A 15934-nucleotide genomic window follows, 5' to 3' on the forward strand; every position below is an offset into this window, starting at 1 on the left:
AGCTTGATGTTCCTGTGACAACAGTTGTAAATATTATTAAGAAGTTTAAGGTCCATGGAACTGTAGCCAACCTCCCTGGGCGCGGCCGCAAGAGGAAAATCGACCCCAGAGTGAACAGATGGATAGTGTGAATGGTAGAAAAAGAACCAAGGGTAACTGCCAAAGAGATACAAGCTGAACTCCCAAGGTGAAGGTACGTCAGTTTCTGATCGCACCATCCGTCGCTTTTTGAGCGAAAGTGGGCTCCATGGAAGAAGACCCAGGAGGACTCCACTTTTGAAAGAAAAACATAAAAAAGACAGACTGGAATTTGCTAAAATGCATATTGACAAGCCACAATCCTTCTGGGAGAATATCCTTTGGACAGATGAGTCAAAACTGGAGCTTTTTGGCAAGTCACATCAGCTCTATGTTCACAAGATGAAAAAATGAAGCTTTCAAAGAAAAGAACACCATACCTACAGTGAAACATGGAGGAGACTCGGTTATGTTTTGGGGCCGCTTTGCTGCGCCTGGCACAGGGTGCCTTGAATCTGTGCAGGGCACAATGAAATCTCAAGACTATCAAGGCATTCTGGAGCGAAACGTACTGCCCAGTGTCAGAAAGCTCTGTCTCAGTTGCAGGTCATGGGTCCTCCAACAGGATAATGACCCAAAACACACAGCTAAAAGCACCCAAGAATGGATAAGAACAAAACATTGGACTATTCTGAAGTGGCCTTCTATGAGTCCTGATCTGAATCCTATCGAACATCTATGGAAAGAGCTGAAACTTGCAGTCTGGAGAAGGCACCCATCAAACCTGAGACAGCTGGAGCAGTTTGCTCAGGAAGAGTGGGCCAAACTACCTGTTAACAGGTGCAGAAGTCTCATTGAGAGCTACAGAAAACGTTTGATTGCAGTGATTGCCTCTAAAGGTTGTGCAACAAAATATTAGGTTAGCGGTCCCATCATTTTTGTCCATGCCATTTTCATTTGTTTTCTTATTTACAATATTATGTTGAATAAAAAATCAAAAGCAAAGTCTGATTTCTATTAAATATGGAATAAACAATGGTGGATGCCAATTACTTGTGTCAGTTTCAAGTTATTTCAGAGAAAATTGTGCATTCTTCATTTTTTGTGGATGGGGTACCAACAAATTTGAGCACGTCTGTATATGTAGGCTGCCATTTCAATCTGTGTTGGTAATCACAGCTTGTGAAACTTGAGTATGTAGTGATTATGTCAGAATATTGGTTTCAGAGTTACTGTATAAGGTGGTATGAAACAGACCTGTCCTAATATTAGGTTGAAGGCAGCTATTAAAATATACATTTCCTTGACTGTGTTAGTGAGTAGGGTTCAGGTCTAGTTTAACTCTGTAGGCTTTTAAAGTGTCATCGGTAAATCTTTAATTGTAGTGTCAGTAAATAAAATATAATTACCTGACAAACGCACTTTCTTTTTGAACTCTTCAGTTCATAGGAAGTACTGTTAACCTCACTTCTTTTTATCATCCTGCCTGTTGATGCTTAAAAAAAAATCTATAAAATATGAAGTTTAGGGTTTACTGTGAGCAAGTGTGGAATGTGTCATGAGTGGGTGTTTACTTCATAAATTCAAGGACATCTTTCTCAATTAGTGTTGAATTTGATATGCTGACTCACAGCATTACTGTACAGCATTACTGTACAGCATTTTCCCCCTTTATAAGAATGTCATTTATTTTTTTATTCATTCAACAGAAAGATTCATACTTCATGACCACAGAAAATCGGGACTGTAGAAAATGAGTCCATGACCACTAAAAGTACAGTAAAATTGAATATTGAAAAATGAGTTGATAAAATAGTAAACAATGATTCCATCAGCCGCAATGTCTACCATACAGTTGAGATACGATATAGTAAAACAAAATGTGTTTGCAGGAACGTATGCGTTGTGCTTTCATGTTTTTGACAAGTTTCTTGAAGTGTCATTTACTAGGCAACAATGTCTGGCTTATTTTCTTTTTAAAGAAAAAAAAGATGAACATAAAGATATGTACTGTAAAACCTACATAAGTCAGTGGTTGAAAATGTAATAATACTAAAAAATTCTTGGGCAAATCTTTTTAGAAGTCTTTATTTTTTAAATTAATTGAGCCCCCTTTTCATTCTGTGGCATGAACTAAATAAAATAGCTGTTTATTTCATTAATGTACTAAATACAACACAATTCAAGATCTTTTATAATTTGTCCTTTTAAAGCTAAAATTGATGGCTTCGAGTTCAGCCAACTAAATACCACTGAGAAGACTGTTGAAATGAACGCTATGGCTGATAAATAGGTGTACTGTATTTGAATAAAAAAATACTATTTTCCAGTATGTGTTTGTGCTTATGTTTATGCACAACAAGATGTGATTTTTTTTTTTGTTGTTGTTTTAAACAGACACAAATCATTATTTATTGATTTATTCATAATGTAGCACTTCAGTTTGACCAGCTAAGCCTAACCACACATTGAAAGCTTGCAAACCAGACAAGAATTCAAGAAAAGGTTGCAGGTTGCAGCTGCACCGTGTTTAACCAATTTTTTGGATGTATTTTTTTTTTTTATTAAAGCCCTACAGGGCCCCACCATACAGCTTTTGTAAGATTCCTTTTAATTTATTTAAATATAGGATATATTTTGCATGTTAATGTCATTTCAAACTAATGAAATAAATGCGATTTAACTGTTAAGCTCTGTTTTTATTTTAATGTACTTTAATTTTACTCTTAATTTCTATTAAGCAAGATACAGTTGCAATTGGTGTTCAAATGTGAGTAGATGCTTTAAAAATAAGAACTCTCGAAGTAGGGTTTGCCTGGCTTACTACTCTTCTGTTGCTATTGGCAAGAGAAAACGTGGAGATAAAAACGTGTTAGTGCCCCTTCTGGATTTGTTTTTGCTCTTGTGGTTGCCCACAGATCTTAATTTGTAAAGGTCGTAGTTAAAAAGTGAGTGTGCAGGGCATTGATGTACTAACGGAAGTTTTCATTTTGTTTTGCAATTTCAGCTTTTAACGAATGCTGCAAAGACAGTGGCTTTCTGATGGTCCTCAAATGTCGAGAGCAAAATACTGCTCTGAAGGAGTGCTTAACCGTTTAGTAAGTAATTTTATATTACTCATGAGTATGCTACTGCTGTTACTGTTACTAGTCCTGTACATTTGATCATATTCCATTGGTTTGTTCTTTGACTGAACCTGAATCCTATTTTAGTAAAAATCCTGTTGTTGCCCCCTCTCTAGCCACTCTGAATATATATGGTTTAATTCACAAACCAAGATGCAGTTTTGTCCAAATTTACAACTGAACTGACTCCATCCTTCATTTACCATGTAAAAGAACTTCAGACATGTCATAGAAGGTGTACATTGTAATAAATGACATTATAATATAAAATTATAATCTGAAATTGATCATCTGTTTTCTTATTTGTTGTTATTATTTTATTATTAGGTCCTGAAAACTAGTCTGTATATATAACATAATAAAAATAAATATTAACTTTTGATATGAATTACCTTGACTAACAAATTAAAATGAACACTTTAAAATGAAAGAGCACCAATAAAATCTGCAGTATAGTGTAGTATTGAAGCAGTGTTGTCAAAAAGCCTGCTCAGCATTCATGCAAAATGACATGCCAGGTTCTCAAGCCTGACCTACATATGCATTGGTCTTCTTCGATCTGGTCATCCTGAATGTCTTTCTTACATGTCTGCATAGCCTCAGTTCTGTTACTTAATCGCTCTGCACTACTGTCAAACCACCAAACATAGCCTTTATTTGTTAGTAAATGTAGTAAATGTCATCTCTTATTGTTGTTCCTCAATTGTATAATCACTTATCACATACCAAAACCTCCTACTAATTACTTTATTTATGTGTTTAAAAAGAAGAAAAAAAAACCTTGCTACATAAACCATGATTCAGTAGTTCTGGACAAACATCACAAAATGTTTTAGTACAAATATTTATTGTGGAGAATACGGAGTATGCGATTTTACAGAGAAGTATGTTGTATATACACATTAATTTGGCATCAAACCTAACTTGGTTTGAGGGCTCGCCGACTGGACGAGGCAGAGACCCCAAAAAAGAACAAGCCGGTCTCAATGCCGCGATTAGTATTGAATATAGTCCACATGAAGGTTTAGCCAACCTTTAACAAATGATCATCAGTGTGCAGGAGAGGAAAACAAAACCCATTTTTGGGAAATAAACCTCTGGGAATCCATGGCTCATCTGATTGCCCTTCCTCTGGGCAGGCTGCTAACGCTTAAAAGCGAGAAGCTGAAGAAGGTGCTCCGATCCTGAAGGAATGACCGGAGAACTGCTCAGCTGCGAATCCAGACCTGGAAAGAATCTGGCGAAGGTGAAAGAGGAACCAATGGCGAGCCACGATTCCTCCATTTTCATTAATAAACAGCGGGTCTGATGGCGATGCGCCCTGAGAAAAACGGAGATGGAGATAAGAGAGAAGGGAGTTGTAGGGGCTAACATGGAGATTAATTTAAACAAATAGATTAGGGAACCATTTCCTTCCTGGTCAGTTTTACATCTTTTCAGCAGGAAGCAAAGGGTATCAGATGAGGGGATTGATAGACCGGAGATACAGGGGTGAATCTGGGGGTTGAATTTATTTGAGTGCGATGTAAACTCTGAATACCTAAGGAACCCGAAAAGGGCTAGGAGAAAAAGGGCTTCTAAGGTTTTATCTAAAAAAACTGGGAAGAGTAGCCAGAGCAGATGAATGAGATGCACTGAGAGAGTACGTTGATGGTGATAGGTAGGCAAGCAAGGGGAGAAGGAGATTCTGATCATTGAAGCCCTTTCAGGATTAGTGAAATGTGTGAGTTGAGTGTAGAGCTGGGGCACAAAAAATGAGTTTGTGGAAAAACTGGGTGCCGGAAATTGAAACTTTGTTGGATGCAACTCTATTCTTAAGGGGCATAATTTAGGATGATGCTACAGGCATTGAAAATGAAGGGATGGGAATGTTATATGCAATGTGAACATTTTTAAAGCAATTCCAGGATGACACAAATTAGTTCACATGCTGGGGTTCAAGTGAATAATTAATTAGCAATTGAGTCCCAGCACAGCTGTATAAATAGTTGCACAATTCACTCACTCTGGGTTGTGTGTTCAGGGAGAAAGAAAGGGAGTGAGAAGAAAATTAAAATAACAAATGCTACTCATGCGAGAGGACTCGCACGATACTTATTATTATTTGTTTATTTAGCAGACGCCTTTAACCAAGGCAACTTACAGAGACTAGGGTATGTGAACTATGCATCAGCTGCAGAGTCACTTAAAATTACATCTCACCCGAAAGACGGAGCACAAGGAGGTTAAGTGACTTGCTCAGGGTCACACAATGAGTCAGTGGCTGAGGTGGGATTTGAACCGGGCACCCCCTGGTTACAAGCCCTTTTCTTTAACCACTGGACCACACAGTCTCCTGATACTTGTTTAGTGTTCGTCCCTGTTTGTTTAGTTGGTGTCAGTTTTGTGTTCAACCTTTTATTTTGCTCTGTGAGCATTGTTTTGTGTCAAACCTTTTTGTTTTATTTGCAATAAACCGGCGCAAACAAGCGCCTTCACCATTTCACCTCGCAGTACTGTGTGTTTCTTCCGGGTTTCACGTCACCACTACAAGCCATCTGTGACAGTCTGAACAATTTTTTGTCTGCTATGGGGCTAAATCCCATGGTCAAGCCCTGTTTAAGAAGAGGCTGTCCAAATAGATAGCAGACATAATCAAGAGTGCCTATGAGCTTGCCAACTTGCCTCCTCCAGAGAAGCTTGCTGCCCATTCCACCAGGGGCATGGCAACTTTGTGGGCTTTATTCCAGGGTGTATCTGTCCTGGACATTTGCAATGCAGTGGTGTGGGCTACTCCCCATACATTTACTAGGTTCTACAGACTAGATGTGGATTTTCAATTCTTTTTCAGCATCTTTTTGTCGCGTTGTTCTTTTTCAGCATCTTTTAATCGGAGCAGCCCTAATATATACAGTATTTGCTCAAAATAGCATTTTTTCAATCTTATTTACTTATTATTTGTATAAGAGCATCTATTTGAGACTAGGTGCTGTCCACTTACATATTTTGTGATGATAGCACATGTACAAATGTAAGCAAACTGTTATTTTGTGGCACAGTGTTACAAAAATAGTTTTCTATTCTATTCTGTCTTATTCCCCCACTTCCTCTTTGTTTGCAGCCCACAGACAAGCTTTGGCTGCAGTGTGCATTAGTTAATTAAAATCAATAAGTTTTATTTTTATTTTATTTTATTTTTTTCGCTCCAGTGTGCCTTGGCCCTGATGTAGCCTGTTTAAAATGTTGCCTGTTTGTCTGAGCGGTGCATTGAAGTTAAACCTTTAGGATTTTGCTTAGGAAACGGTACAGCACTTTGTGAAATGCTTGTTGCAGCTCACACATTAACATTATTATTTTTTTATTTATATTTCATTTTTCTTTTAGCTATAAGGATCCAGCTTTTTATGAAGAATGCAAACAGGAGTATTTGAAAGAAAAACAAGAGTTTATAAGAACTGGTGTTCCTACCAAGAACCGACAGCAGAAACTGCCCACAAGTATGTAAGCTGAAGCTTCACGTGGAGGATTGTGGTCCCGCAGTTGTTACCCATCATTGCGAGAAAGGCACAATCACATAAATTGTGGATGCATTTTATGTAAATAATTTGGGATTTGGGAAGTGCTGTCTGTAGAATCATGTGGTGGCTGCTTAACCTCTTATTTGTACTCCTTGACAATGAAATCAATTATTAGCTGAATGATCAGTTTTCTATATAATTTTGATATTTTCCAAAAAATCTAAATTATAACATTTGAAAGGTAAAAGTCTGAGCAGTGAGAGCGTTGTTTTCCTAATTAAGGAACTTGTAAATGTGGAATGACAAATTGAAATAAATGTGAATCATTTAATAAAACTACTGTTTTGTTTTCTATCTTTTTTTTAAGCATTGGATTTACCCTTTTATGGAAATATTATGTTAATATGAATACAGTATTATGCATAATTCCCAAATTTGAGGAGCACATTGATATTTATATTTCAATGATGAATTTGGCCTTTTTTATTTTTACTGTATACTTTTCATTTTTAGCACACATAAAAACTCTGAAATGAATGATTCAACAAATCTTTTTCAGAAAGCAAATTGTTTTTTGTAAGAAACAGTTACTGAATCAAAACACAAACACTTACTAAGTGGAAACATTCAAAAATTCATATTTATTTTGTTATGAGTGTGGGGTGACACTGTTAACTGCGCAAGTACTTCAACTGACAGTTTTGAATGAATGGTTCCTCTACTCTACTCTGGACAATATATTTCAATGAAGGGTTAGGCACAGTGTGTATGCAGTTTCGTTCACTTCGGCCGTAAGACAAAAAGACTCAATATTAAGAGCTTCTCTGTTCATTTATGCTAATTTTCTGATTTATCAAAACCTTTTCCATCCTGTCTCGGGTGCAGTCTGCCTGTGAGGGCATGTGAGGGAATGTTACAGATAGTTATGAAATGTGAAACATTAAAGCCCCATATTAAACACATTCTGGATTGTATCATTTTAACACTCACTCGACTTCAGACGAGAGATACGGCACAGCATCATTGATCTACTAACTTGAAGACCCCTTGGCTTCGTTGTAAAACTGGTGACATTTTCTTCTACATGTACTTGCACTTTGTTTACTTGTGGTTTATCACCCACAGAGTGTAGATAGAACATACAGCATGGTTTTTTGCAACTTCTGTAGATGAGATGTTATTTTTTTTTGCACTCTTCAAACAGTTCAGGAAAATAATGCTTTTCAGCTCAGACTGTGCTTCTATTGAAAGGCTGGAGGTGACAAGTGTCCAGGAAGTTCCCAGAAGCCGGGGGCATAAGCTCTACAAGACACCCGCTTTTTATATTCTGTAGAATATAGTACCATAAACATTTATTGTAGACAGTGATATTAATGAGATACAGCCATCTGTAATTATATTGTATTGTATTATATCAGATGTAATTAACATTATATTAAGATTCACTATACTATTTAATTAGTCATTTAACTATATATATATATATATATATATATATATATATATATATATATATATATATATATATATATATTAGATGGGCTACAGTGAAAAATAATTCCATCTAGGGTTTCTGTGACGTCATAAACTACGAAACTGAAAGCAATTTTCCTGTAACTCACTGAAACCCATCTATTACTTTTTATAATACATGTATATTAGTATGTGTAAAAAAAAAAAAAAAAACGATTGTTAAGGTTCAAATTGCAAGTGTATTTAATGAATAAATTAAGTCAATATTAAAGAATCTTAAATATACTTTTCTTTTTGATAATTCAGTAACATGAATTAAACTAGGTAGATAATGAACTGCAAAAAAATAATGTATTTTTAAGGAAAAGGTGTTTCAATGGCGTATTGAAACGCCTTTTTTTATTTATTCTTTCTTGGTCGCTGTCAGTCGAAGATTATTTGTCTCGCTAGCTTGGTTGGTGCTCCCGTTGGAGGATGACTGTAAATCTTCACAGAGACAAATTTGTTAAAAGTGCCTAAAAAAAACACAAGTTGTTCCAAGTTCATACTCACTGCCATCCATCTTTTGTGTAAGAAAAACAGAAGTTTGCCAGGTGTTGGTCCAAGTTGCTGTTTATCTGAGATATGAATGTGCCAGCGCTACCTGAAATTTAGGGTTTTTTCAGGGTATTCTCATTCTGTTGTTCATAAATGAACATTTCTCTGCTATTATGGGTTGAGTGATTGAAAACGAGACATTTTGTGTTTGAAAGTGGTCTCGGAGTGCACAGTCAAATATGGGTCAAAGGTCAAGTATAATTTTTTAGAGGAATATGCCATTTTGACATCACTACTGCGCTATTATGCCTTTTTTCGAATAGGCTCGGCATGTAAATATAGTCTTCATCGATGTATTATATATATTCTATGTTTCATTTTGTTTGTGTAAATTGTGACACGCTGCTGTAAAAAAAGCTGCATTCACAGTTATGTCCGTGCAAATTACACTGCTTTGTTTAGGAGAGAAATTGGTTCAAAGTTGTCCCCAGTTTTTTTTACTAATCAGATGAAATTCGAAAGGTGTACAGTATGTCCAGGTCTTTTACAGGTAGCTGGTGAAATTCTCTGCTTTCTCCCACTTAACGCGACATTGTGAGGTTTATCTCTGTGTTTTTCTTCTTGTATTTTCATTTTCTTGCTATTACAAAAACATTTGATTACATTTTTCAGTCATTGGTGTGAAGCTCGTTTTTTTCTAATTCTCAATATCTTTGTTTTGAATGTAGCCTTGCACTGTCCGCTTTACACAGTGCTTCTTTTAATAAGGGATAAATATGGTGGCTGTTGACATACAGTGTCCCAGGCAAGCACTCTGCACTGAAGGTAATGGTGTAGGAAGAAGTCTAATATGAAAAATGTTAGTCATATAGATAGATAGATAGATAGATATATTATTGGCACCCTTGATAAAGATGAGCAAAAAAGACTGTATAAAATAAATAATACCAGTACTGAGCTATATTGTAATTTTCCAACATGTGGAATGTATCTGACTTTATTAATGATTCAATGGAATCAACCAGAATTACACATTTCTCAAATTAGAAATTTATTTCCAAAAAAAATGAAGTGTCACAATTATTGGCACCCTTGTTTTCAGTACTTTGTGCACCACTGAGTCTTTTTCTATAATGTTTAATGAGATTGGAGAACACATTGGGAGGGATCTTAGACCATTCCTCCATACAGAATCTTTCCAGATCCTTGATATTCTTCGGTCTGCACTTATGGACTGCCCTCTTCAATTGAAACCACAGGTTTTCAATGGGGTTCAAGTCCGGAGACTGAGATGGCCATTGCAAATGGCTGATTTTGTGGTCAATTGGATTTGTGCTTGGGGTCATTGTCTTGCTGGAAGATCCACTTGTGGCCAAGTTTCAGCCTCCTGGCAGGGGCAACCAGGTTTTTGGCTAAAATGTCCTGGTACTGAGTAGAGTTCATGATGCCGTTGACCTTAACAAGGGCCCCAGGACCAGTGGAAGCAAAACAGCCCCATAACATCAAAGATGCACCACCATATTTTACAGTAGGTATGAGGTTCTTTTCTGCACATGCATCCTTCTTTCAACACCAAACCCACCGCTGGTGTGCGTGGCCAAAGAGCTCTATTTTCGTCTCATCTGACCATACCACCTGGTTCCAATCAAAGTGCCAATGCCGTTTAGCAAACTCCAGGCGCTTACGTTTGTTGGTTGCTCTCAGTCCTTCCAAATAGCCAATTGGCATGGAGGTGGCGTCTAATTGTAGATTTGGATACTTGGTGACCCCAAGATGCAACCAAGTTCAGTAATTCTCCAACTGTGGCCCTTGGATTTCCCTTTGCCTCCCGAACCATCTGCCTCACTGCATGGGGGCAAGATACACTTGCATCCTCTATGAGGAAAAGTATGTCATAATGTATTGCTTTACACATTTTTACATGTTTATGCTATCATATAGAAGTAATTACTGCAATTGCTGCATTCATTTTGTACGGGGAATTTAATCTAAATTACGGACTGTGAACATATTTGCAATTCTATTTTACTACTGATCCAAGTACTGTTTGTGTGTGTTCCCGAACTTTATTTTTTTATTTTTTATATAAGGTTTTAAGCTGCTCACCCCCGAGGGCAGCACTGCGCTCACAGACCTCTGCGCTATTTTTCCTTTCAAGACTGACGTGACGGACGGACCTTGTTCAGATAAGTACTTGTTACCTCCTATCTGCTATATATTTCGCATCTGTAATGTATGTGCTATTAAAATAATTACTGTAATAGTTTTCACTAATTACACATAATTTGTGCACTACAGCCTGTTGCTTTTTACGTCCAACTGCAGCCTTGTGCCCCACATGAAGCTAGCAGCTTAGTCGCTACTTTCCAGGGATTCAGCAACGTAAGTCGTCTGATTTGCGCTCTCCCTCCAGGCTGCTTCACTCCAGCCGGCTGGAGTTACTATTACTGTTTTTTTTTTACAGGACATTTTATTTTCGGTTTGTTATGAGACATTATTTACTGTAATATTGTATTACTGTTTGTAGATAAGTTTCTCTTGTGTTTTCTGTTTCTTTTACAATGACTGTGCAGGCCGATCTGCAACGTGGTGCATTGCACATGTACAGTGACAGCAGCTGCTGGGCTCAGCAGCACTGCGTAGGACCAAGATATGTGCTTCCAGTGTTGATTGCTTACAATCTCATCCACAGTATCATGATGTTTTGTTTAGTGACTGCTTTTAACATCACCACTATGAAGGCTGTTAGTATCATCTAACAAGCAGGCTTCCCTCAGTTTCATGTGTGTACTGACTGAGTGGATTTGCCAGTTGCTTGTACAGGTGGGCATCTCTGTACATTGCTACCCGCAGTGACTGCGAACCAGTGGACCTGTACTGTACAGTACCAAGGTCACAGACCCACTCCGTTCCCGACCCTATACCGAACCAGGATTGAGGTTACCACACCGGTTGTGATCTGGTACCATGCCCGTACCGAACTGGTCCTAAGGTCACAGAACCAGTACCGACCCAGTACCGTACCGTCCTGATCAGATGCTAAAGTCACTGAACCGACCCGGTCCTAAACGGACTGCTACCGACTGGTGTTCACGCCCCCGTTCCGGTACCAAACCAGTCTTGTTCGGATCTTCAACACAAATTTGTCCATGAGAGCAGCTATGAGGACCACTGGTTAAGAGGAAACCTCTGGTGGTCCAAGACCATCAGCCTACACAATAAACAGGTAAGGAGGAGCAGACTGATGGTTGAACCCCAGGCTCTAGGATTAGAGACCTACACTGTCAAGAGAACCAGGCTTCATGTGCAGATCAGATAATTATGGTTTGTTTACAACTGGGTCTACAAATACCAACACAAATGTCAGGCATCACTTTGATGATTCCTCTATTGTAGGGATCTCCAATCCTGGTCCTGGAGGGCCAGTGTCCCTCCTGATTTTTATTCCAACAGTACCTTAAATTATTTAATGGGTCCAGTTAAGCTTATAATAAGCACTTAATTGGTCCAATTAAGTAATTTAGGTTACATCTGGAACAAAAACCAGTAGGCTCATCTGCCCTCCAGGACAGGATTGGAGACATCTGCTCTATTGAACTGCACATGTTTAGTTTTTTGCAGTAATAATTCAAGTCTGATTTTTCAAGGCCTTGATGGCCCTATCTTCACTTTTATCAAGGTGGTCTCTTTTATTTCCCCAGAAGTTGTATCAACAGAAAACAGAAGTGGAAATTATATTAAACTGAACTTTTACAATCATGGCAAGCCAAGGGTGATTTTTGCCCAAGCAGCATCCAATGGCTAAATGTGTATGCTGTACCTTTAGTATGCTCAAGTCCTCAAGTGGTCAGACCTTGGGAGGTATGCTTCACCAAATATGTATTCATCATTTCATAAGGATTCTTTTTTTTTCTGCAGTCATAGTGAGTAATGTTTTGCATTATTTTTACCAGTAACCAGTTTATTTTTTTAGTATTGTAAAAGCATTGTTTTCCATTGGTAAAATCACGTATTTGATCCCCTGCATTTGTTAAACATTCAATCAACCCCATTTATGTTTTTTTTTTGCTTCAGTGACATGCACTTTTAATGTCAGATTCATTGTTTTGCCATCAATTTGGTATCCACTTTTAATACAATATTAAGAGGAACCTTAAATTTTATGTTTTTTGTACCCCTAAATTATTTTGGTTTGGGTGACTTGAGCTCATGACCCATGGCAGTCAGTGTGCCTGCACATTGTGTTAACCTCAAGACTTTACACCTTTCAGTCATTTTGCAAGGGCTGTCTCTGTTCAAGAGAACAGTGAAGATGTCCACACCCAGAGGGTATGCTAAATGAAAGAAAAACAATGAAGCAAACAACAGCTCTGAGTTTATAAGCATTCAGCTATAATGTTAAATAACTTTCAACAAAACAGCTTTCAATAAACTTCTCTACAAAAACCTTGAGCCTGCCCCGTTGGTCCCTTAGAAGTAATTTTCATTCTAAGTGAACACCTGCTTCTCGTAATGCTTTGCAGCCTATTTGTATTTTAGGGTAGCAGTGTGGAGAAGTGGTTAGGGCTCTGGACTCTTGACCGGAGGGTCGTGGGTTCAGTCCCAGGTGGGGGACACTGCTGCTGTACTCTTGAGCAAGGCACTTTACCTAGATTGCTCCAGTAAAAACCCAACTGTATAAATGGGTAATTGTATGTAAAAATAATGTGTAAAAAATAATGTAATTGTATGTAAAATAATGTGATATCTTGTAACAGTTGTAAGTCGCCCTGGATAAGGGCGTCTGCTAATAAATAAATAATAATAATAATATTTTACCCAGAAACCATTGCTGAGTTGAAATACCTAGGGAGAACAAATTTGGTAGAATACTTCATGCAATACTAGTTTCAAATCTTTAAATATATAAATAAATAAACACAATGAAAATACCTGTTTGCCAAAACTAGTAAATGTTAAAACTGCACAGGAAACCTACATGGAACTGGAAGAGCACATGTAATATTTGTGGAATTATTGCATTAGCTATGAAGTCTAGCACAGGTAGGATGTATCAAAAGTATGAATGCAACAATATTTGTGGCCTCGAGAGATAATACCATAATTCTTTATTGGGTGATTCTCTTTTTTATTACTGACGCTATATTACCGTATACAGTAGGCATCACATACATCCCAATGGAAATAAGTCCATATTGTTGACTTATTGGGTTATCCTGGGTATTAGGTCAACATGCTATTCATTTATTTTATGTATGAACAGCTTTTTGTCTGTAAGATTAAATCAGCGTTTTTGTTATTTATTTATTTATTTATTTATTTATTTATTTATTTTTATTGATATTGTATGTGGACTTATACTAAATAAATTCATTTCAATAAATTATATATATATATATATATATATATATATATATATAGAGAGAGAGAGAGAGAGAGAATGATGTTCAATAAAACAAAAGCAAAAATATTGTCTAGAATTCAAGAAAAAATTACATTTTAACCAGAATTCTAGATTCAACATTCCTATATTAACAGCAGTGGTGGCTCCTCAGGGGAGGCAAGTCTCCATTATAAACTCCTGTCTGCTATTAACCCAGTACTAGCACTAGTAGATCACATGATCTGAACATAGATCCTTTATTGGAGGGGCCCAGAGAGTTTTTTTCATCAGAGGAGACAAGCCTCTGTTACAAACGTCTATCGGCTATAACCACACAAAGCAGAGTACTAGCAATGATCCCAGGTTTTAATTGGAGGAGCAACTCAAACCTTCCCGCCCCCTGCTGAAGCACTGCTTTACTGAGTATGTGCGATTATGAGTGACGTGGAAGAAGATTTTGACCAGAAAAAAAAAAAAAAAAAAAAAAAATCCATCATAATGATAGGAAAAAAATATCTGGGATGGTAGACAAAATATAAACTGCGTCACTGCTCAATAGTGTGGAAAATCCCTTGGCTGTTTAGTCCCATTAAACCAAATCGAAGCCAGCGTTGTTGACATGCGTGGATTAGGGCAGTTGTTTTTGTCTGCATTTTTGCTGATTGGAAACACCTTTCAGCGTGTACCAGATAAACTACTATTCCAAGAAGACACTGCGCGCCCGTATGGCCATTGCATTGTGACACCGGTTGCATCAGTAAAGTGAGATGTATTTTCAGAGTTGTAAAGTGAGATGTATTTTCAGAGTTGTAAAGTGAGTTGTATTTTCAGAGTTTCATATTATGATACCACTTCCTGTCTTTGGGAACACAGCTACTTGTTATTTCTCTGTTAGTGTTTATTGGAAGGTGTATTTATATTCTGCCCTTCTGCAGCAGTATGTGTTTATTTTCCCCAGTGCAGGCAAACTCGTTCACTCTCTTTTCGTCTGTACGGTCGGTATATCGTTATTTTGTTGGTCATTTATTTAAGTTGAGCAAATTAAGTCGATAGGCTGTGCTTGATTTTTTTGTCTGCCTTTCTCCTGCCTTAACAACTTTGTTTAGAAAATATTGTATGTAAAGTATGTTAGCAATGTGGTCTTGAAATCTAAATGCTATATTAATGTTGTATACAGTGCATTTTTAAACATACGCTGACAGTGTGTAACAGTTAAGTTTATTAGAATAAACTATGATGGACTACTGTTTTTTTTTCTCTGTTGGCTAGTGGTGAAAATGCATTTAACAGCTGAATTGGGGTAAAACTTGTTTAGACTGCTCTTGTAGATCTACTCCGATGCACTGGACTTGCCTGACTTACACACCACATTACTGGATCCTTGCACGATTGCACTACTAATATGTCATTGTAGATATAACTTGTTGTAATCCTAACTTGTTGCATCCTAGTTCATTTTGTATTGTAGTAGTAGTAGTATTACTTACACTTACTGTACACTATACTGTATTCAAATATTAATGTTGCCCTGTAACACCTGTAAGTCACATTGGATGCCAAATAATAATAATAAGAATATGGGAAGTGTTGTCAATCAGAATACAATAAGATTGTACTGCTGCTGGAGGCTTAAGGGGACCTCTGCCTTTTTTCTGCCTCCCAGCTGACACTGATTTGTACTGACATGACACAAGTATCATTTCTACTTCCTTTAAGGTTAACATTAAACATGTCTGTGTTTGACAGATGTCATCAAAACACTTACGTCAACATGAATCACACTTAAACTAACTTAGATTTACATTGCATACTCTCCTTGTTAGGAGTTATACTGTAATACTAAACAATACTTTATCTCCATTAACAGTTTTTTTTTTTTCTTACAGGTTAAGAAAAACACA

At 37.2% G+C, this 15934-nt stretch overlaps 1 protein-coding gene across 1 annotated transcript in view; it reads left to right on the top strand.

Annotated features, from left to right (window-relative positions):
* The window catches only part of LOC117399855 (COX assembly mitochondrial protein homolog), a 32271-nt gene extending 25295 nt beyond the window's left edge, over positions 1-6976 (top strand). The window contains exons 3-4 of the mRNA XM_033999268.3: positions 3026-3116; positions 6507-6976. Of these exons, the coding sequence (XP_033855159.1) occupies positions 3026-3116; positions 6507-6627 (212 nt within the window). The 3' untranslated portion in view covers positions 6628-6976. The remainder of the gene's footprint in view (positions 1-3025; positions 3117-6506) is intronic.
* Positions 6977-15934: the final 8958 nt, after the last annotated feature.

Source organism: Acipenser ruthenus, chromosome 4 (genome assembly GCF_902713425.1).
Source record: "Acipenser ruthenus chromosome 4, fAciRut3.2 maternal haplotype, whole genome shotgun sequence".
In the NCBI taxonomy this organism is placed as follows: domain Eukaryota; kingdom Metazoa; phylum Chordata; class Actinopteri; order Acipenseriformes; family Acipenseridae; genus Acipenser; species Acipenser ruthenus.